This window comes from Nycticebus coucang, chromosome 10 (genome assembly GCF_027406575.1).
Source record: "Nycticebus coucang isolate mNycCou1 chromosome 10, mNycCou1.pri, whole genome shotgun sequence".
Classification (NCBI taxonomy): Eukaryota; Metazoa; Chordata; class Mammalia; order Primates; family Lorisidae; genus Nycticebus; species Nycticebus coucang.
In genome coordinates, this window is record NC_069789.1 from 83,749,165 (window position 1) to 83,773,725 (window position 24,561).

The following is a 24,561-nucleotide window of genomic DNA, read 5'->3' on the forward strand; positions in this document are numbered from 1 at the left end:
GCCCATCTTCTCTACTTTCCATTGCTAAGTCTCTGCATGCATTTTTGATTCCTGTCTGAATTTCTCCCTTCTCCCATCTTGGTGGATGGAGAGAGAAAGAAGCTCTGCACACTGTTGATGGGACTGCATGTTACTACAACCTCTAGGGAAAACAGTATGGAGATTCCTCAAAGAACTAAAATTAGACCTATTATTTGGCCCAGAAATCTCCTTTTACCAAAAGGAAAGGAAGTCATTTTATCAAAAAGACACCTGCACACAAATGTTTATTACAGCACAATTCACAAGTGCAAGAATGTGGAATCCCAAGTGCTAGATTAATAAAATGTGGTGGATGTATACTATGGAACACTACTCCACCAAGAAGGAGGAATTAAGGCATTTTGCAACAATTTGGATGGAACTGGAGACCATTACCCTAAGTGAAGTATTTAAGAAATGGAAAAACAAATACCACATGTGCTCGCTGTTAAATTGGAACTGATGAGCATACATGTGCAGAGAGGGAAGTTAAAACTCTAGGAAATCAAGCAGGGGGGTGATGGTGGCGGAGGAGGTAGGTAAAAACCTACCTAACAGGTACAATGAACACTATCTGGGTGATGGGAAAACTTATAACTCAACATAATTAAATCAATAATATAATTAAAAACATGTGTACCCTGTAATAATTTGAAATAAAAAAAATTTTTTTAAAGGTTAATCCTGTGCTTTTAATTCCACCTTCACCTCTACACTCACAAAAGATTTTGTTCTCTTAAGTTATGCTCCTCTCTTATAGGCTTAATATCTTGCTCTCTCCTCTACCTAAAAATATGCACACGTCTCCTTAATTTCATTTTTCAAAGGGCACATTTTCCTATCAGTCACAGACTTCTTCAGGCAAGAAGCTTTAACCTGTGACTTTTACTGTTTTACCACCTACTGTCATTTTCAATATTATAAAATCCGACTTCTCCCTCCTCAACTTTATTGAAATAATATCAGTACTTTCACAGGTTATCGATAGTCTCCTAAATTGTCAAATCCAGTGGTCTTTTCTGACTTCTCTTTGGCTTTTGTAACTGCTGACACTGTTGACCACCTTGCTGACCTTTTCTGTCTTAGCATCTGCGCTATCATGCTATCCGGGCTTTCCTCTACACTTACAGTCATTCACTTTGTATCTCTTCTTCTCCTCCACCCACCCCCAAATGTTGCAGTTCTTGCCCCCTGATTTTTCTTGACATTTTCTCAGTATAGATCACCTACAGATGCTTAGAACATCAACTTTCTTTTCTACATGAATGGCTCCCAAATCCTAATCTCTACCTGTGATTTCATTTCCAATCACCAGATCTGTTTTTCTGTCTGGATGTATACTATTACTAGTCATCTCAAACTCAATATATTTAAATAGAACTTACCATCTTCCCTCAAAAAAAAAAAAAGGCTCCCTTTCTCAAATTCTCTATTTCTGTTAAAAGCACCACCATCCTTCCAAGTTCAAAAGTTGTCTTTGACTCATTTTGTTCCCCATTCCCCCAATCTGTCACCAATTCCACCTATACATCCTTTGTAATCTCTCTACCTTTTTATCTCTATTGTTCAACTGAGTTGTGTGAACATTCATCTGTACCTGGAGTAGTCTAGGTGCTGAGAAGAGAGGATTAAGTCCTCCTTGTGGAGGAATTTATAATCTAATTTTAATAATATTAATAAACCAATAATTATAATACAGAGGGATAAGTATTAAAATAGAAGCACTTCATACCTGGACTACTGCAATAGCTTTCATACTACTTTACCTGTCTCTTTCCCTTTAGTGCCACTTTCAGATATCTTTCTAAAAAACTGTTTTGATCATATCATTTTCTTACTCAAGAATAACCTTTCATTCTTCTCTATGGTTGTCAGGATAAAATTGTCACTCATTAGCCTGTCAAGAAAGGTCCTACACAGTGAGTCCCCAAACACCTTTCTAATGTTCTCTCTCATTACTTTGTTACATGAACTCTCCATTCCTTTCAAGTCAGTTTGCCCATGGGATTCAAAAATAATTTAATATTCCTCACGAAATTGCTTTCATACAGAAAACCCCACAATTTCCATAAAACTCTATTCTAAGATTCAGATTAAATCCTATCTCTGCAAGGCAATCTTCAATGATCTTAATCAAAAGTGATGTTTCCCTTCTTCAAACTCCCAAAACAATTTTAGCCTGAATAAATCATTTCACAATTAGGAACTGTCTTATTTTATTTTCTCAATTGTTGTCAGGAATTATCATTTAATCTTTCTTATTTAACTGTACATAGTTCATGTTTTCTCCCCACCTAAACTCTGTGTTTCTCACAATCAGCTTTATCTTATACGTCTTTGTATCACAGCGAGATCAGAAATAAGGGTGGGGCTTTTTGAAAAACTGAGTTTGGACACAGCTAACAGAAGAAAGTGCAAAAGCAGGAAAGGACAATGTTTGTTCAAAAGATCCAAAGGAAACTAATTTGGTTGGACTGAAAATTTTGGAGTTTTTTTTTCCCCAAATGAATAGTAGAATATCAGGTGGGAGGACCAGAATAAGGTACACAGTAAGGTTTTTAACTTTATCTGATAGGTGATAAACTATGAAAGGTTTAAGTTTCCATTAAACTAGCAGCGTGCTACATTAACAGGAAGTTAGGTGGTTATTGTCCAAACATGAAGTAGTAGAGCCTAAGCAGTGCAAAGTACTTTTCTTGGATCTCCTCCTCTAGAAGGAAATCTGCCTTAAAATTCCTTAGGCAAACAGTATAATATGTTCCTTGACCCAATGTCTCTTGGTTCCACTCATTCTACATTCACTATAAGTTGATTCAGTTTTCTTATTTTTCCCTTGCCATCTTCACTGGAAAAGGCATGTTGTTAATGGTAACTAAGTAAGAAAATGATTCAATACAAGGGCTCTGTTTAATGCTCAAGCTATCACAAGCTATACCTGAGACAGTATTGTTTCTAGTTTCTCTGGAAGAGCTTACACATAGTAAATTCCTATTTATCTGCAGATGGAGATGTTTGCTACCTATGGTCAGGAGAGAGCTTTGATTCTAAAAATATGATGTGCTGACGTTCAGGGATTATTCCTGCCACAGCAGAGTATGGAATAATAGTTGTCTATTTAACTCAAAACTGAACTTGTTATAGCCACTTGAGCAGAATCACAACTCTGATATATCTGCTATGTTTTATCTATTTTATATACTAAGGTTTCCTTCCATTATGTGGATAATTGAGAACTGACTACCTAGAAGTCAACACAATAATTTATAAAAATTTGCATTTTTTTCTTCAAAACAAGTTCCAGCATCCTTTGTCTTTATTACCTTCATTTGTGGATAAACAGGAATTTATTAACTCCCTTAATCAGAGAACAGGAATGGGGTGGGCAGCACTATCACTGCAGTACTTTTTATTTGCTCATCTCTATTTATGTGATCAAACTCTTTTTAGGTATAGTGGGATAATGCCCCCACCCAAAAAAGAGGGAGAAATAAGTTAATCTTGAGGCTAAATAATTAGAATTCATAAATATATGCAGGAGAAAGGAAAAAGACATTTAAATAATGACTCTTCCTTTCCTTCTCATTATGTAGTAGGGTCTAAGTGGTTAGTTTTACTCAGGGATATTCGTATTTCTTTTTCTTTACTGATGTTTCCCTATAAGTATCTGTGTATGTGTCAGGGGAGGAGAAGGGAAAAAAAATTAGAATGAAATAGCCTTCAGAGAAATGTAGATTTAAGAGGTACACATATTTCTTAGAGTCATACAAATACCCAAGATAAATAAAGCTATGATAAACAAATTAAGACTGGGATTAATATTCAAATATATCCACCTAAGTGGAATTAGAAAAAACCTGATTAGGATGATCCTTTATATCTAGACTGCATAAAAAGGAACTCATTTATATATTTTTAAAATTCACAGAATTGAAAAATAAAGCAAACAAAAACTTATGCTAACTATAAGAAAGATTTTCAAAAAATACCTTTTAGATTGGCAGAAGACTATTCATAGGTCATAGAGAATATTCATGAGAAATAGATTAAAAGAACAACTGAATTTTGTCCATTTATAATAAAGGTATACTTATGTTTAGGCAAACATAAGGTAAATAAAATTTATAAAAGATATATTTGAAGGCAATTATTAATCTAACAAAAGTATTCATGAATAGGATTTTTTGTATATATCAAGCTTTCCTATCACATTTAAGACATGATTGGATTTATAGCCTAACTTTCCTTGGAATTTGTTTATTATCATCAACTCCATGATCAACAATTGCTTTACTTAGACATTTATTAAAAACCATTCACAAATTCAAAGTTAATGGTTGGTTCGTATGTTCTATTTTATATTCTGAGTAGAAATCACATGTTAAGTATTACCGATACTTCACACCTCGCATAAAAGCTACTTCTCAATTTGTATGTTGGCTTTTCATGCACACAAAGCCTACTCCCACTCTCATAAAGCACACTTCATCGCTGTATTGAGAGTAGAGTAAAACAATATATTTTGGTTAGAAGTTGTCTAAATACCATGAACAGCTGGACAGATGATATGGTAAGTGTTGTATGGAGCTAGCTAGCACTCTTTGTTAAAGCAAAGCAAATTACCTCTTATTTCTTGTAGCAAAGGCTCATGGCACTATTTCTATAGACATAAACAAAACTTGAAAAGCAGACAACTTAAACATTTTCTCTTAATTCCTCTTCCCTCTTTTAAAAACATAACAGTGAATTTAAATTTGGGGCTTTAATTCTCCAAAGTAAGAAAAGTTTAGGTAACAAAGGGTTAAAAGAACAAGGAGCCCTACCGTACCCAGAAATGACAGAAGGCTCTTCTCCTCTTCGGTGCTACTATCCAACCACTCGGCCACATCACCGGGGGAAAGGAGACTCATTCTCCAGCCAGAAAACTTTTCCATACAGAGCACAATTACTGAATGATGAAGTGAGAAAAGGATACAGAGACTAAATTCTTGGGGGGTCCAACACTTAAATTGCTGGCTAAGCTGTAATGATGAAAGAGAAAATGTGATCCTCCCTCCACTCTGAATTCTGTCTCTGTGACATCAATCTGATACAAGGTGGGGGTTGGGGGGAAGAAATAGAGGGTTAAAAGAGGGTGATAGAAGAGAATGGAGGAGAGAGATTTGTCCTTCTGTCTTTTGGTGTTAAGCTTTAGCCTGAAAGAGAAAGCCAGGATAAAACTGAATAATAATTTGTTTTTAATGCCAGGAAAAAGCATAGGAAAATAAAGAATAAAGACACTCAAAGAAACAGGTTCCTATACTGAAAGCAGCTTAGATAACCAGACAGCACAATAGCTAATCAGTTAAGTAAAGCATATCATCAAACAAAAACAAAGACAAAAGAACAAATTCAGCATTTTTGTTTTGTTTCTCTGAGGAGAAAGGTTTTCAAATTCCTTTCAGTCATGCAAGAACTGCAGCCCCCTAACCCCTTCCTGTTTTAGCTATTTCAACAGCATCCCAACCCCCTTTACAAAGATTTCCTTCGAGAAAAAGCAGGTTGATAAATCTGTGAATAGGAAGCTCTCATCCCTCCTTTCTTCTCCTCCATTCCTCCCCCCACCTCGCATGGCGACTGCATTGATCGACAATAATGGAATCTGTAACTGACTGCCAACAGCAACATGAAGGATATTACAAGTCCACTTCATAAGAATTCGAGCTGGTGGTCGGAACTCGGGGGCAATTCTGGGCTTCGAGTCAATAGCTCTGTCTTCTTTGTGAGAAAAAAAAGGAAGTAAGTGTGTGTGCGTGCGTGCGTGCATGTGTGTGTGTGTATGTGTGTGTGTAAAGAAAAGAAGGCTGAAATTTGAAAGGAGTAAGAGAAGTAAGGTTGTTGGGCTGAAGGTTAAGAGATCCATCAACATAGAGAATGACTATTCTTCAACTCTTATCACATGTACACTATTATTGTGGAGGAGTCAAATCCAGATGAATTTGTTATATGATTTACATTACATATTTACAGTTTGACTTAAGATTATTTCACAAGTTTACATCTTTTAACAGGCAGGGAGAAATCAAGATAGGTATGTTCAGAGACCCACAAATCACTAATATCCCTATTCTCTGGAGATTAATTAGGCTTGTTGCTAGGAAATATCTTTTTTTTTTATTGTTGCTAAATCATAGCTGTGTACATTAGTGCAATCAAGTGGGGAAATATCTTTTTTTATAAAGATATAATTTTTCCCCCGATTTAGCAAAGTATAAACTCTTTTCCAAATAATCTAGTCTTTCCTTCTATTCTAGTAATGTGCTTTAAGTGAGAGATTCTCATTGTTTAATATATTCTGAATCCATACCCTTCTCTCCATGTTTACTTCAGGCTTCATTATTTTTCATCTGGGCTCTAGTTCACTTTGACTGTAAGTTCTCTGAAGACAAAGACTTAGTTTTATATTAATCTTTGTAATGCTAGTAGGTAGAGCAGTGCCTGGCATGTAGAAGCAGCTAACTGAATATTTACTGAAGTTTTAGTTGGCTACTCTAAAAGTTTTAACAGTTCCAACATTGGCAGGAGATGCCAGACAGAATATTTTAGGATCTATTTTAAAAATCAGCCGTTTTGACTGTTACTTAGTAGTTGTGGCTATGGTACCACATGATTGAGAAGATAGAAGATATCAAAAAAGGCATTATGAACTGATAATATGTTTAAATGAGTTTATATTTTATTATTCAAAATTAACTATAAAAAGTAGTAGTAAATAGATATAAAAGACATTTTATCAAAACCTATAGGCTATGCTTGCTCAGCTTCTAAGCATGGATTTATAATCCCTTTGTAGTATTCTTCATAACACACTAGTATCTCCAGAACTCCCATATTGGAAACCACTGTCCTAGCAGGGATGTCCAACCTTTCTTTACTCTGGCACACATGGGAAGAACAAGAGTGTTCTTGTGGCTTGGTGCCTGTAGCTCAAGTGGCTAAAGCGCAAGCCACATAACACCAGAGCTGGCAGGTTCGAATCTGGCCCGGGCCTGCCAAACAACAACTACAACCAAAAAATAGCCAGGCGTGGTGGCAGGCACCTGTAGTCCCAGCTACTCAGGAGGCTGAGGCAAGAGAATTGCTTAAGCCCAGGAGTTGGAGGTTGCTGTGGGCTGTGATGTCACAGCACTCTACCCAGGGCGATAGCTTGAGGCTCTGTCTCAAAAAAAAAAAGTGTTCTTGTGCCACACATTAAATACACAGACCCTGAGGAAAGAGGTGGTGGCAGAAGGAGCAGAGGTCTGACTGCTGTCTCCTGGTGGTGACTGCCTCCCAGAGTTTGCTGGGTCTCCAGCCCTCCTGAATAAGCATGGTCACTACCACCCTCGCACAAAGCTCTGGGAAGGTGCTGCTGTGTAGCACTGGGGCTACAGCCAGGGCTGGCACCCTGCCCAGGACAGGGCTTCAGGGTCAGTGGGTGATCAGCACGAAAAGGACTGGGTGGTGAGTGTGGGAAAGTAGGGGTGAGCAAAGCCTCAAGCATCAGGCAGCAGCAGAGAACAGCAGAGGTGTCCCATGGAGAACATGCTCAGCTGTTGGGTGTGCCCCAATGCTTACCAAGGTGGGCTGGCGAATGCATCTGGCCCAGCTGACTTCGAGTCTGAGGTCAACCAGGCAGTAGTCAGGGACACAGTAGCAGTGGTGCCAGCACCTGCTGCCATGGAGGCTTCCCAGTAGGATTTAGGCACTAGTGAGGCCTGCTATGTGCGGCACATCTGCCACCTAGAGATGCCCAAAGATTTAACTTTTGCTTTAAATTGTGCTTGCCCTTGTTTAGTCAAAGGCAAGCACAATTTTTCTGAGAAAACTTCAAATTGATGTGCAAGAAAAGAGGAAGAGCAACCATTTAAAGCATAGCCTCAATTCCCATAGGTCTGCTGACATCAGCTATTCTGAAGACACCTCTAAGGAACTGACTCTGTAAGAATGCAGTTTTCACAGCCTTGTGATTTCATGCCTCCTGCCCCAACCAATCAGTGACCTCAGACCCTCAGTCCCCTCCCCACTAAAATTTCCTTAAAGAACCCCATTTCCAGCTTGGCATCTGTAGCTTAGTGGGTAGGGAACCGGCCACAGACACCAGGGCTAGAGGGTTCGAACCCAGCCTGGGCCTGCTAAAAACAACAATGACAACTACAGCAAAAAAACAGCCAGGCACTGTGGTGGGCGCCTGTAGTCCCAGCTATTTGGAAGGCTGAGGCAAGAGAATCACTTAAGCTCAAGAGTTTGAGGTTGTTGTGAGCTGTGACGCCATGGCACTCTACCAAGGGCGACATAGTGACTCTGTCTCAAACAACAACAAAGAGAAAGAACCCCAGGTCCTTCTCAGGTTCTTGCTTGGCAGCCATCCATCCAATTATTAAACTTTCTCTGCTACAACAAAATACATACATACATATATACACACACACAAAAAAAAACACTAAGGAAAGCGACTTACTAAAAAAAAAGAAAAGAAAAGATTTGTGCATACTTTTCCTGATATCTGACACCACAGATAAGGAAAAAATGTCCTCACAAAATCAACATGTGGCCTCTGGGCCACAGAGGTTGGACACCCCTGACTAGAGGATCATATTCAAACTTCAGTGTGATAACATGGCTTCTGCTTTCTTCTTGGTGAGGACCCCAGATTCCTCTCTGCTCATATACTATTTACCTCATTTTTATGCCTTTATATGTTCCACTAAAAGTGGCAAAAAAAATTCAGTTGCTTTGTTCATTTTCCTGGAATTAAACGATTTTCCAGTTTTGCTAGAACATTATCCGGCACATAAGTGCACAATGATACCTTCTGTGATATAATTGCTCTATCATATATACCTGAGAATATTGAACTGATCCATTGAGATTCAGCTCAAATATCACATCTTCAGGTCTTCCCTGACATCGTTTTTTTTTTTTTGAGACAGAGCCTCACTACATCAACCTCAGTAGAGTACCGTGGCGTCACAGCAACCTCAAACTCTTGGGCTTAAGTGATTCTTTTGCCTCAGCCTCCCAAGTACCTGGGACTACACGCACCTGCCACAATGCCTGGCTATTTTTTGTTGCAGTTGTCATTGTTGTTTAGCTGACCCGGGCTGGATTCGAACCTGCCAGCCTTGGTGTATGTGGCTGGCACTGTAACCACATACAGTAGGTGCTGAGCCCATCCCTAACATCTTAAGGCAGAGTTAATAGCTCTTGCATCCAATACTTTCATTGCTATTACTCCTGTTACTTTGTTAAAATTACTTATTTACATAGTGGTTTCCTGTTTTTTATTTATTTATTTATTTTTTAATTTTTTTTGAGACAGAGCCTCAAGCTGTAGAGTACTGTAGCATCACAGCTCACAGCAACCTCCAACTCCTGGGCTCAAGAGATTCTCCTGCCTCTGCCTCCCAAGTAGCTGAGACTACAGGCGCCCGCCACAACGTCCGGCTATTTTTTGGTTGCAGCCATCATTGTTGTTTAGCAGGCCCGGCCTGGATTCGAACCCACCAGCTCAGGTGTATGTGGCTGGCGCTTGAGCTGCTTGAGCCATAGGTGCCAAGCCTCTACTGAGGTTTTTTAAACAAATTTTAATGCCTATCATATAAAATGATTAAAAAGTGTTTATTGAATGATTATGATTTTTTTTTTTTTTTTTGGTTGCAGTTGTCATTGTTGTTTTGCAGGCCCAGGACAGGTTCTATTCACTGAGCTACGGGCACTGAGCCAATGATTATGATTATTATTGAAAGTAAGATTATAATCCCATGTATCAAAGATATCTTAATACTAGAATACTCACATATTCATGATTTAAGGATCCTTATCATTAGTTTACACATTAACAACAAAAATAACTTAATTAAAGAAAATTAAACCTTTTATTTATTTTACGAAAGCAGAGACTATACAGTCAAAATGGTCATCAAAATAAGCCAGCCCTACAAATTTACTCTATGTAAATTAAAAGAAAATGAGACACCCAAGAAAAAAGTTGTAGATTTAAATTTTGTTATAAAGTACATTGTCATTGTCTTTAGCTGGCCCGGGTATAAGACATCACACTGTTTTTGTTTGTTTATAATCAGAACATGGAGTGAATTAATTCCCCCTTATGTAAAAATTTCCTTAAAAATAAAATATTAAACTTATCTGTCAATGTAATCATTCTATAGCAGGGTGTATATTTTACTAACATGTGAGTCAACAGCACAACAAAACTTTCAATAGGACTGCTAGAAATAATGATTTACTATAATTTTCTGCACAAAAAACCCATATCCTATACATTTTGGCAATTTATCACGTTCCTTTTGTGCAATTAAGTACTTATTGAATATTAGTTTATTTTGTTATTTTCCTAAAAAGTTGGAAAGTATCTAGAGACTAGTTGGTTACTGAAGTTTCTATTTCCTGTGTGTATGTTCTTGTCTATGTGTGTGTAAACGTGTATATGTAAGTGTGTACGTAGTACTTTCTGGGGTGCTATTTGCTGTTTACTTCTTTCATTAAGTGCTTTACATATATTATCTAATTTAAAATTATTTTTTTAAGACAGAGTCTTACTATGTCACTCTAAGTAACTCATAGAAACCTCAAACTCTTGGGCTTAAGCAATTCTCTTGCCTCAGCCTCCCAAGTAGCTGGGACTACAGGCACCCACCACAATGCTGGCTATTTTTTATTGCAGTTGTCATTGTTGTTTAGCTGGCCCGGGCAGTATTCAAACCTGCCAGCCTTGGTGTATGTGGCTGGTGCCATAACCACGGTGTACGGGGTGCCGAGTCTAATTTAAAATTCTTAAACAACCACCATATGAAGTATTTTATTTGTTTTATAAATGAGAAACTGAAGATTACAGAATTTAACTTGTTCAAGATAACATAGCTAGTCTTGGAAATGAAATTTGAACTTTTGAATGTTTGGCCAAGATTCCCTACTATACTATTCCATATCCCATAAAAAGTTATTAAGCAGGGAATAGCAAATATACTATTTCTGTAGATATCCAGATAACAAACATTTTAGACTTTATGGATTATATTACCTCTGTTGCAACTATTTTAACTCCACTTTTGTAGCATGAAATCAGCCATAGACAATAATGTAGATAACATTATTTACAAAATAAGGGCTACAGGACTTTAATGTTCCCTGATTTAGGCCAGCACTGTCAATTCAGTCATTATTTTTTGAGTACTTAATATACACCTAGATATCTAGTAGATCTTTATGAGTGAAAAATAAAATAATTATTGCTTGCCTGGGTCAAAGTTTTATTTTTATTTTAATAACTGAATAATTCTTTTATTATTTTACTTTCAAGATTCAAAAAATAGTTTTCTTCCCACTCCCTTACTCTGATAGTCCCATGAGATATTTAATCTTTACCTGAATAAAGGGTATAAAAATGAGACTTCCTCTTCAGTATTTAATATTCTTTTTTTTTTTGAGACAGAGTCTCACTGCATTGCCTTGGGTAGAGTGCTGTGGCGTCACAGCTCACAGCTGCCTCAAATTCTTGGGCTTAAGTGATTTTCTTGCCTCAGCCTCCCAAGTAGTTGGGACCATAGGCACCTGCCACAACACCCAGCTATTTTTTGTTGCACTTGTCATTGTTGTTTAGCAGGTCCGGGCCAGGTTAGAACCCACCAGCCTCGGAGTACGTGGCTGGCACCCTACTCACTGATCTACGGGCGCCAAGCCAGTTACTTAATACTCTTAAATTTGATCATAGTGGCCTGTATTTCAGAGGTGCCTTCACTTCACATTTGTGCTAATGTGTGCTAAGTACTATATTAAGCCCCAGGATATAGTTGTGAGCACAAGAAGCAAAATCTCTGTCCTTATTAAGCTTATATTCTATAGAGAAAAGTAAATAATGAACAAGATTTTAAAAAGCAAAATATATATTGTATTAGATGATGAAAAATGCCACAAAGCAGCAAGGAAGCAGGCTAGGTAATATTGGGGAGATGCAAAATATCAAAGAAGGTAGCCAGGGAAGGCCTTGCTGGGACGTTGATATTTCACTAAAGGGTTAAAAGTGGTAGCTTTTAGGAAGAAGGAGCAACCAATAAAAAGGCACAGAAGCAGGAATAGTCAGGAGGCAGCACAGCTAGACTGGAATGAAGAAGGGAAAGATGAAAGGAGGTCTAGTTTGTGAATAGAGAGTCAGATCTCCTAAGTTAAAAGGTCTTTGGCTTTTATCCTTAATTAAATGGGAAGACTGAGGTAAGAGTGATGGGGAAGGCTTTACTGTTTTTTTTTCCCCCATGAGTATTACTGTAATAAAATATAAATTCACATACCATAAAATTCATTCTTTTGAAGTGGTTTTTAATATATTCATATTGTGCAAATATCACTACTATTTAATTCCAGAACATTTTCACGGCCCCCAAGAAACCTTTAACCATTAGCAGTCACTCTCTATTCCCCCAACTAAGTCCCTAGCAACTACTAATTAAAGTTTTTTCTTATGGATTTGTCTATCTTGGACATTTCATATAAATGAAATCATACAATATGTGGTCTTTTCTGTCTTGTTATTTTCAATTAGGTTCATAGCAAGTATCAAGACTTCATTCCTTTCTTTGGTCAAAAAATATTTCACTGAGGGACATTTGGGTTGTTCCTACTTATTAATATTATGAATAACGTTGCTATGAACATTTGTGTACAAGTTTTTGTGTGGAAGCCTTAAATTGTAAAAAGATATCCAAACATGAAGTTTTATATAATCTGGGGGTTTTTGTGTGTACCAAAGAAGATATAAAATCCTAGAGCAGAAGAGAGTTATCTTCCAGTTTCATAAGCACAATTTCTTCCTAACTCCTCCAAGATTTTCATCATCCTTGAAGAAATCAAAACCACTGACTCAGTCTCTTTCCTTCTGCTCTACTATTCTTGAACATAGGAAAAGATTAATAATATATAGGAATAAATAAAGGCAGGTAATATATAATCTTTTCCTAAATTGGTAACTAAAGCTGGGAAAGTTGGTGGAGATTGTTTTTTGGGGGGATAACTTTATATTTTGATAAGGTTTCAAACTTCAAAAAGGTACATGAATAATGCAAGAAGTTCCAGTATGCCTTTTTTTCCCAGATTTATCAGCTGTTTATTTTTGCCACATTTGATAATCATTCTCTTTATGTATAAATATATATGTGCATTTTTTTGAACCATTTGCCCTTTACCACTGATTATGTGTATTTTCTAAAACAAAGGCATTCTCTTACAAACTAAAAGCAATGATCAAAATCAAGAAATTTAACACTGATATTGGTTGGTATTTCAAGGATAAAGTTAAATACGCCAGTATGTGTGTAATCTACTATACAAATTCTATTTCAATATCATGAAAAGACCTTTATTTGCAAAACAAAGTGTCTTTAAGCAATAGTGATTGGGAAATCATAATCCTAAGTACTGACTGCAAATTATTCAAAGTAATAATCTGTATCATATTAAAATAATGTCTTTCAAATTTTTTAAGGATTTTTACTGAACTTACTGATATTCAAAACTCTGTTGGAATAAAGGACAGGAACTAAGAATAACTGGTTTTCAAAAGGCCGCCAAGGGACAGGATGATTACATTTCCATCTGGATATTCCTTTGGATACATATTATATAACACTTTTTCTCAAAGAACCTTAAAATAAATATCAAATTAAAAGCTTTCCTCATGGCTCAGCACCTGAAGCACAATGGTTACGGTGCCAGCCACATACACCAAGGCTGGCGGGTTTGAACCTAGCCCAGGCCAGCTAAAATAACAATGATAACTGCAACAAAAAAATAGCTGAGTGTGTGGCGGGCGCCTGTAGCCCCAGCTACTTGGGAGGCTGAGGCAAAAGAATCGCTTAAGTCCAAGAGTTTGAGGTTGCTGTGAGCTGTGATGCCAGAGCACTCTACTGAGGTCAACATAGTCAGACTGTTTCAAAAACAAACAAACAAACAAAACCACCAAAAGAAAACTTTCCTTATATTTTTGAGGAGCTATTTTACTCTAATAGGAGTAGAATTAAACCTAAATTACTCTAATAAGAGTAGAATATATAGTTCACAACTTTAAATAGAAGCCCAAATATATATGAAACTCAAACCCCTTGCATACTTATTATGTATGAATGAGTGTTTTCCCATGTTGTTTTCTCTTGCCAAACATGTTACCTTATGTGATTAGAGCTAATGAAACTGATGAAGTTGAACTGAAATTTCACTTATTTGGATTTAGGAGGCAACACTTTGGACATGCAAAGTCACAGAACAACAAGGATGTTAGTATTATAGAAGTATTCCTGTCACATGATTATGTAATGGACACATAGAAGGTGCCCTGATATCCTTCAGTGGAAAAAGGTATCAAAATGTAAAGTATTAAAAAAAAATAAAGTAGTAACAATATTATAAAACAGGTACTCAAAAGAAATGTGCCATTTAAAGACTAAAGACAGACTGTTTAAGGAAGCAGATGACTAGATTAAAAATAATTAGATTGCTTAAACACTAAAGTTATTCTTTTCAGAACAAAATGTAAATAAAGTGACAGCTGTAGTTAAGAAATAACTCCTTCTGAAAAGACACAGAAAATGGCTAACCTCTCATTATTTGTGAAAGACTTTTTTCTCCTTAGAATAAAGTTAAATTTTACAATTAATTTTACTCCAAGTACAGGCAATTCTTGAAGTCTATTATTTAGCACTTAACACAACAGTATCGAGTACGTAGCAGGTATCTAATATTTACTGAGTAGGATGGATAGGCCTAACATCTGTCACTGCTCTGTAAGGAAACTGAAAATCATTAGGGTAACATTCCTCTGTCTCTAGACCCAGCAATAATTTGATACTTGTATCAATAATAAGATCACAAGCACCATGCATTTACAATGTACTAGGTAGTATGTGAAGTGCTCTATATGTTTAACCTCGTATACATCTCATAAAAACTCTATGAGGTAGTAGCATGAGTGGAGTTAGCACAGAACTTAGAGATTTTTATTCCCGAGCTGACACTATAAACTATTTTCCATATCAGAGTTTCTCTGTATAACATTTTTAGATATTTTGGATGAGGTATGAAGGGTGAAAGTGAATGTCAGTAAGTGAGGAGTAAAACTGTTTTCCTTCATCAATGATCAGAGATACTATAACAAAGTGAATTGTGTAGAAATCCAAAGAGTCAGTGGGAAGTCAGGAAGCTAGACCCTATATACCAGGAGTTCTCAAACCTGTGTGTCGCAACCCACAGGAACTGTATTAAAGGGCTGTGGCATTAGGAAGGCTAAGAACCACTGTCCTGCACTAATGTACACAGCTATGATTTAACAATAAAAAAAAATTAATTAAAAAAAAAACACTGTCCTACACTTTCTAACATCAAGCGATGTAAGATCAACTTGAATTTATTTATAGTGTATAGGCATTTATTTTGTTCCTTTCCAACAATAACTGGTTTGGTAGTCTGATTATTATTATTATTTTTTTTTTTGGAGAGGCAGAGTCTCACTTTCTGGCCCTCGGTAGAGTGCCGTGGCCTCACACAGCTCACAGCAACCTCCAACTTCTGGGCTTAAGCGATTCTCTTGCCTCAGCCTCCCAAATAGCTGGGACTACAGGCACCCGCCACAATGCCCGGCTGATTTTTGGTTGCAGTTTGGCCGGGGCTGGGTTTGAACCCGCCACCCTCGGTATATGGGGCCGGCGCCTTACCGACTGAGCCACAGGCGCCGCCCGGTAGTCTGATTATTTTTTACAAGTATCTCTTAACAAAAGGATTTCAGTGAACACTAGTGTAATGCTTGGCACACAGTAAATATTCGATACTCATTAAATAAATGAATATATTATTCCATGCCTGATCAGTATATTTGACATGGTTATTTGACCCTACAAGCATTTAATGAAGTTCTTTTATACTTTGACAAATTCACCATTGCTAATTTTATTACGGAGACTATGTCAATTTTTATCCATCCTTTTAAGTGATTTTTTTTTTTTTTTTTGAGACAGTGTCTCACTCTGTTGCCTAGGCTAGAGTGCCATGGCATCATAGCTCACACCAATCTCAAATTTCTGTGCTCAAGCAATCCTCTTACCTTAGCCTCCCAAGTAGCTAGGACTACAGGCACCTACCTCAACACCCGGCCAGGTTTTTCTATTTTTAGTAGGGATGGGGTTTCAATCTTGTTCAGGCTGATCTTGAACTCCTGAGGTCAAGCAATCCACCTACCTGGGCCTCCCAGAATGGTAGGATTACAGGCATGATCACCACACCCGGCCATAAGTGATGTGTTCAAAGTAAGTGAATGAAACATGTTTAGAGGAGAAAACAATATTTGGTGGTTCTAAGAGAAAATACACCTTTAAATATGTGGTAGGTGATAAAAGTTAGTGGCCTTTTTACAGCAAAGGAAACAATCAACAAAATGAAAAGTAGACCAACTACTTTTGATCGGGAGAAAATACTTAAGAACCATATATCTGATAAGGGGCTAATATCCAAAGTATATAAAGAACTCACATAACTCAATGGCAAAAATTTAATAACCTGGTTTAAAAATGGGCAAAGGAGCTAAATAAACATTTCTCCAAAGACATAAAAATGGTCAACAGGTATATGAAAATATGTTCGGCACCACTAAACATCAGGGTAATGCAAATCAAAACCACAATAAAGATTATCACCTCACACCTATTAGGATGGATTTTATCAGAAAGATGAGCTATAACAAGTGTCGGTAAGAGTGTAGGGAAAAGGTAAGCTTTGTGCATTTTGCCATTTGTAACAACACAGATGACCCTAAAAGAAACACATACTACGGTGAGAAATAAGCCAGACACACAGAGAAAAATACTGCATGACCTCATTTATATGCAGAATCTTAAAAAACAAACGAACATAAAACTAAAGAAAAAAAGCAAAACAATAAAACACAGAAACAGAGTAGGACAGTGGTTTATGAGGGGCAGGGGAAATAGAGAAATGTAGGCTAGAGGGTACAAAGTTGTGGTTATATAGGATAAGTCTAGAGATCCAATGGACAACATGAGGACTGTCATTAATAATACTGTATTGTTTACTGGCAATTTCCAAAGGGAGTTGATTTTAAATAGAAGGAAGAAAGTAAAGAAGGGGGGGAGGAAACTATATGAGATGATAGTTACGTTAATTTATTGGACTGTAGTAATTATGTATATGTATATTATAACATAGTGTCCCTCAGTATCCATAGCGGATTGGTTCTAGGACCTCCCACAGATACCAAAATTCTCAGATGCTGAAGTCCTTGATATGAAATGGCATGATATATGCATATAACCTATGCACATCCTCCTATGTACTTTAAATTATCTCTGAATTACTTATAATACCTAATACAATGTAAATGCTATGTAAATAGTTATACTGTAATGTTTGGGGAATAATGACAAGAAAACGTTTGTACATGTTCAGTATACATGCATTTTTTCAAATATTTTTGATCAGTGGTTGGTTAAATCCACAAATGTGGAAACCACAGACCTGGAGAGTTAACTGTATGACAAAAAAAAAAAGATAATGAGCACTTATAGATATGAAGAATATATACAGTATTATAGAAATGTTTTGGCAACTCAAAAGAAATTAGTGTTTAAAAAACACAAGTATACAAAACTTTCAGTATATTTTTTATCCACCTGGATTATTACAGTCCTGTATACAAATGTGTCCAGAAAACATCCCTAATTGAGAAACAAATGACTACAGTCAACTTTTAAATTTCTTCTTGGTTAGTACTTGAATTTGTTGCAAATTGGGATTTAGCAAAAGAAAGAGTTGGAACCAAATGCTTGCACCAACAGATGTGTAAAATATTCTGTTTTATTTTAAATGAGTTTAAATGGCAGAATTATTTCATAGAAGTACATTATTATCTACCTGGGAAATTCGTTAACATGACAATGAAATGTATATTATTTATGGAATATAAAGATGAATCATAAAACGATTTGTTCTCAAGAAGCTCATGGTTACTTCTTTGGTAAGTATGCCTGTATTGATAAAAATTTAACTTCTGGACTGTGGCTCAGTGGGCAGGGTGCTGGCCCCACATACTGAGGGTGGCAGGTTTGAACCTGGCCCCGGCCAAACTGCAACAAAAAATAGTTGGGCATTGTGTGGGTGCCTGTAGTCCCAGCTACTTGGGAGGCTGAGGCAAAAGAATCGCCTAAGCCCAGGAGCTGGAGGTTGCTGTGAGCTGTGACACCACAACATTCTATCAAGGGCAATAAAGCAACACTCTATCTCTTAAAAAAAAAATTAACTTCACACATATTGTACATTTATTTATAAATTATTAATATATACATGGTCTCCATATTTACATAGTAAATATTAATGAAGTATACTTTTTTAAAATTTTAGACCAAAATTAAAAGGATAAAAGCTCTATTATTTTCTTCCCAGCCACACCTACATGCCAAGGAACAGGAAAGATTGCCAGGAAACCACCAGAAGCTAGGAGAGCAGCATGAGAGAAATTCATTCTGAAAGCGCTCAGAAGGAAACAATTCTATCCATACCTGCTAACTTACAGGACTGAGAAACAATACATTTCTGTTGTCTACGCTATCTAGTTTGTAGTTCTTTGCTAAGGCAGCTCTGGCAAAATAATGCCCTGACAAATATAAACTAAAAATAAAAAATACCCTGACAAATATAAACTAAAAATAAAATCCTGCAGTGGCTCACGCCTGTAATCCCAGCACTTGGGAGGCTGAGGTGGGTGGATTGCCTGAGCTCATAAGTTGGGGACTAGCCTGAGCCAGTGTGAGACCCTATCTTTAAAAATAGCCAGGCATTGTGGCAGGCACCTGTAGTCCAAGCTACTTGAGAGGCTGAGGCAAGAAAATTTCTGGAGCCCAAGAGTTTGAGGTTGCTATGAGCTGTAACACCACGGTACTCTACCAAGGGCAACAAAGTGAGACTATGCCTCATAAAAACAAAAAATCCTAAGCCCTCTGCCAACAGGACCCCAGAAAAACCTTAAGTTGAATTCTTAGCCATGCCAGGAAGAGAAGTTGGACACGCCTTGTAATACCCCTTCCTTGCTAACCACCATTAGGCTTTCTTTCTTAATGGCTAAACAAGTCTTTGGAGACTTGTTCACTGCTAATTTTAACCAAATGCTTAATGCTATTCTTCCCTTTTGTGGTTTTGGCACAACTGACCAGCATCCCTTCCCAATAAGAGACTAATGACCATAAAGTGGTTTTGACCTGTAATATGGAGGCTATGCAGTGAGGGTTTTTATGTTCTCAGCTTCACCTTTTGACCTCATGGGGCTGAAAACTCTACCCTGGGATCATGCCAATGCCACCATTTTTTGGAGATAGGTTCCATGGAGTAGCATGGAACTCAATCGTGCATGTGTGTTTCTCCTTTCATAAATATTCACGACTTCTCCTATAGCTTGTTAAATATGCATATTCAACCACCTTATGCAGCATAAATTTCTCTTCTTCTTGGCCCTCTCTAGACATGCTTGCTCTCAGCTTCTGCTTGAGGCTAGGCTTGCTAACTTGCAAGATGGCCATCAGCAGGCTGCAATCCTTTATGAGAATTAAAGCTCTCCTTTCCAAATTTATGAACCTCATCATTCTTCAGTTGACACAAGGTAAGGCACTGGAATAGCCTGTAGCCTCACTGACTATAAGAGGAAGACTGCAAAGAAAAGATGTAATAGATCCTTATGAGTTAAGCAGGTACCAAAGAAGATGGCCAGGTCTGAATCATAGATGCTGGATCTCTAACACCAAAAACTGCAGTGGAGAAGCTCCCGAAGAGCCATTCGGAGGAGTTCCCATCCTTCCACCTATAAGAAAACCAGCACTGGAACACATACAGTATGCACTCAGGTCTGTGGCCAGTCAATGTTAGTGAGAGAACTAATAATATACAACAGAGGCTTTTAATTGAATGTCCAGCTAAGTAAACACTTCTGTGGCATCAGAGCAGTGTGTCTTTTTGCTAATCCTGGCTCCCTGCTTTAATGCCAGAGCAGTTAGAACCAGAAAAGGGAAGGGCGGGGGTGGAAAAAGTGAAAAAAATTAGCTGGCTATCTTCTACTGCAAGTTGGAGGGTAGGGGTGGATTTAAACAGGTTATGAGACAGAATTTTAAATTGAAGTAGACTAAATAAACTGTTTAATTACTGAAAGTAAAGTAAAAACTACTGGCTCCCTATCATATTGCTAGAGATCAGGTTCCTAGCAAGGATAGCAGAATTGACAGCAAAACTGGGGAAAATAAAACCTTTCCCCCTACCCTTCACCCCTTATACCCAGAGGTAGACTCAGGTGTTGTGGGACCTAACGCTAATATAATTCATAAGCCCATCTTTAAAAAAACACCCACAATATTGCAAACACAAATCCCTCTTTTTATTAAGGTCTCTCATGCTGAAAAGAGTTTAAGGTTTGACGCAACAGAGGCTGCCATAAGACAGAAAGAATGAATTCAACAACAGTAACATCAAAGCCTTCTAAAGATCTTATAGCCATTTATAATAAAATCATTCATAGTTCACTTAATGACATCATTTGGCTATGGCACAGAATCTATGGTAGTAAGCCACTACCTTGCTTTCCTTAAACGTGTCCTCATGTTTCAGCAATTATACATTTGGTCAGCATAAAGGGAGACCCTAGACTTTTCTGCAGATAATAAATAAAAATTTTAAATCTCTTGGGAAATTCCTTAATGCTGTTTTATAAAATTAAAGCAGATAAGTAGAGTGAAAGTATAAGTACAAGGTCAGTATGCTGGATAACAAAACAATTAAAAATTCTAAGGCTTAGCCGGGCGTTGTGGCGGGCGCCTGTAGTCCCAGCTACTCGGGAGGCTGAGGCAAGAGAATCATGTAAGCCAGAGAACTGGAGGTTGCTGTGAGCTGTGTGATGCCACGGCACTCTACCGAGGGCGGTAAAGTGAGACTCTGTCTCTACAAAGAAAAAAAAAAAATTCTAAGGCTTTAAGAGAATATTGCAAATATTTATATTTTCAATGACTTGTTGTATTTCAGTTTTCTGAAAACTGTATTTGTGACTTGGGAGAAGCGAATAAACCGCTTAATACAATATTATTATGACCCTGTATTAATAGATTAAAAGGAAAACGCCATTTGATCATATCAATATATGCTGAAAAAGGAGACTGATAACACTAAGTACCCCTTCTGATAAAAAATCTTAGAACACAGGGGGAGATTTGTTAAAGGATACAAAATTAGAAGCAGATAGGAGGAATAAGTTTTAGTCTATTACATCACTGTAAATTACTATCATTAATGATAATATATGGTTTCAAATAGCTAGAAGAATACTGTTCCCAGCACAAAGAAATGATAAATGTTTGAGATGGCTATGCTAATTACACTGATCACTGTACATTGTATGTGTCAAAACATCACTATATACCCCATAATATGTACAACTAATATATGTCAATTAAAAAATGGAATAAAAAATTTAAAAAGAAATCTTAGAATTTCTTCACGTGCGGTATGACGAAGAACTGCAATAGGATGGTGGTCCTGTTGGATTATAATACTGCATTTTTACTGTACCTTTTCTGTGTTTAGGTTAAGTCTAGATATACATATACTTACTATTGTGTTACAACTGCCTACCGTGTTCAATAACATGTTGTATGTGTCTACAGCCTAGGAGCAACAGGCTTTATGGCAGCTTAGGTGTGCAGTATGCTATACCACCTAGGTTTGTGTAAGTATGCTCTGTGATGTTCAGTTTCATATATATTTTGATGGGAAACGGTTTGGCATTATTTGCTAAAGCTGAACGTTTATATACCCCAACCCCAAAGATTCCATGCCTAGATATTATCAAAGAGGAATTCCTGCAAAGGATAAAGGATGTATAAGGATGTTCACAGCAGCACTGATACCAATAGCAAAACTCAGTATGAGATGGAATATCAATACCAACCCCAACCCTAACTTGTCATGTTTGGTATATTCAATGTAAAAATCATATGGTAGTCAAACATTTTAACTACAGTAAGATTATGGTAAGACATGGGTAATGTAACATTTAAATGGAAAAATGTCCCAAAGGAATATATGAAATATGCCCTTTGTACAAAGTTAAAAAAGAATAAATATGTATGAAAATTAATTCTCTTCTAAATAATCTGTATATTCATTGTAATTCTAGTGGAAATGCCAATATACATTTTTCTTTCTATAGCTGCAGGGAGGGAGAACTTGATACTATGGTTCATTTGGAAAAGTGACTGAGTAAAAGGCCAAATATATTTTGAAAGGAAGAACTAATTAGAGAGAATTTGCTACATTAAGATCTATAGTCATTAAATCACTGTGATACTGATACTGCATAGAACAATAGATCCATGGAAGAGAAAAAGACATACAGACATTTGATGATAAAGGGTACCTTTCAAATCAGTGTGGAAAGAACAGATCATTCAATAAAAAGTATTGGGACAACAGACTTACACAGCTAAAAAAACTCATTTCACATAACCAAAAATAAACCCAAAGGCCTGCACTAAAGTTGAGAAAGGCCTTTTTAAGCATGACACAAGAGTCAGACACTACAATGGAAAAGAAGGACAGATTAAACAATATAAAAATTACAAGCTTCAAATAGCAAAAAGACACACTGAACAAATTTGCAAGGTTATTTAACAGCATTTATCCAAATACAAAATGCAAATTTATCTTTTGATTCTATTTCTAGGAATCAACCCTACAGAAGTACCAGCACAAGCAAATGAACATAGATCTATGTACAAAGATGTTTAATACGAAGTTGCTAATTGCAAAAACCAAAAACACTCCAAGTGTCCAAAAGGAAGGGAACACATAAATCTACAATGCAGACTTTAAGGATCTACAGGTGTAGCTGTAATGAAAAAGATGTCTTTGGTACATTCTTTTATTTTTATTATGAAAATAGCATACAACATAAATGGAAAGTTTAATGAATTACAATATCACCACAGCAAGAATTCGAACACTGTCTGTAATAATAGGTCCCCAAATAGACCGTCATGATCCATATTCTTCCTACTCTGGAGATAGAACACCTGTGTCCTGATTTTCTGTGGTAAATACTCCTTGCTTTTTATTTTAATTTTAGCACACCAAAATGTACATCACTCAACATACGGTTTTCTTTTTCATGAATTTTATAGGAATGGTATAATACAACATATTTTTGAATTTGGCTTCTTTCATTCAAGATTATGTTTTTAAGGTTTATTAATGCTGGTACATGTTGCTAGAGTGTATTCTTTTTCACTGCTGTACGCTATTAACATGACTATTCCATCTTTTTTTTTTTAATTTCATCTTTTAAAAGCCCATTTTACTGATTTTTTCCCAGGTTGTATCCCATTTTACTGATTTTTTTCCCATGTTGTAATAGATGCTTGTTTATTCTTATATGTGTATTCTCATGTATATTAGCATGTATTTCTCTTTGGTTAACATTGTTTGCAATTTTACTAGATAACACCGAAGTGTTTTTCAAAGTACCAGTATAATTTTTCACTCCTGCTAGCAATGTAACAGTTACCATTATTCTATAGGCTTGATAAATTTGGTATCATCAGATTTTTAAATGTCAGCCAATCTGGAGGTTGTGTGGTGGTATCTTGTTATAGTTTTTTTTGTAGAGACAGAGTCTCACTGTACCGCCCTCGGGTAGAGTGCCGTGGTGTCACACGGCTCACAGCAACCTCTAACTCTTGGGCTTACGCGATTCTCTTGCCTCAGCCTCCCAAGCAGCTGGGACTACAGGCGCCCACCACAACACCCGGCTATTTTTTTGTTGCAGTTTGGCCGGGGCTGAGTTTGAACCTGCCACCCTCGGCATATGGGGCCGGCGCCCTACACACTGAGCCACAGGTGCCACCCATCTTGTTATAGTTTTAACGTGGAATTCCTTGATCAAGCTAAGCACCTCTTCTAAAGTATCATCTGTGCCCATTTGGTCACCTTCCTGTATGAAGCGTTAATTAAGTCTTTGACCATTTTTCTATTAGGCTTTGTTTTTCTTATTAATTTGTCAGAATGCTTAATATACAAGGGCCGTCTGGAAAGTATCCGGCCATGTATGTCTCTATTTTTGGTATTATGTGGCAGACAGCCCTCATATTCCACTACTATTTCATTGCTGGCTTACGTAGCATGCCTTTTGACTCTTCTGGTAGTATCTTCTGATGAACAAAAGTTATTAACCCTGTTCAATCCTATGCCAGACCTCTGACATGATGTTGGAAGATATCCAACTTTTTTTTTATATTGTTGGCTCACATAGTGGGGCCTACGAATTTTTTTTACCTGTGTAGATCAGAAAATGGTTATGTGTTTTCTCACATTCCCTATTATGCCAAGACAACAGAAAGTCTTACTTGTGCTGATTTGCCCTTTACGTTTCAAATAGTGATTCATTTGGCACAAGTCTTGCAAGCACACACGATGGGTTCAGCC

General features: G+C 37.0%; 1 protein-coding gene across 6 annotated transcripts in view; it reads right to left on the reverse strand.

Moving 5' to 3' along the window:
* The window catches only part of RASAL2 (RAS protein activator like 2), a 445,700-nt gene that overhangs the window by 145,948 nt on the left and 275,191 nt on the right, over window positions 1-24,561 (reverse strand). For 2 of the 6 annotated variants that reach the window (XM_053606503.1, XM_053606504.1), the window contains exon 1: window positions 4,847-5,824. The exons of the other annotated variants lie outside the window; for them this stretch is intronic. In XM_053606503.1, coding sequence (XP_053462478.1) covers window positions 4,847-4,952 — 106 coding nt within the window. In that variant the 5' untranslated portion in view covers window positions 4,953-5,824. Of the gene's footprint in view, window positions 1-4,846; window positions 5,825-24,561 lie in introns of those variants that run through there. 6 annotated transcript variants of the gene reach the window in all.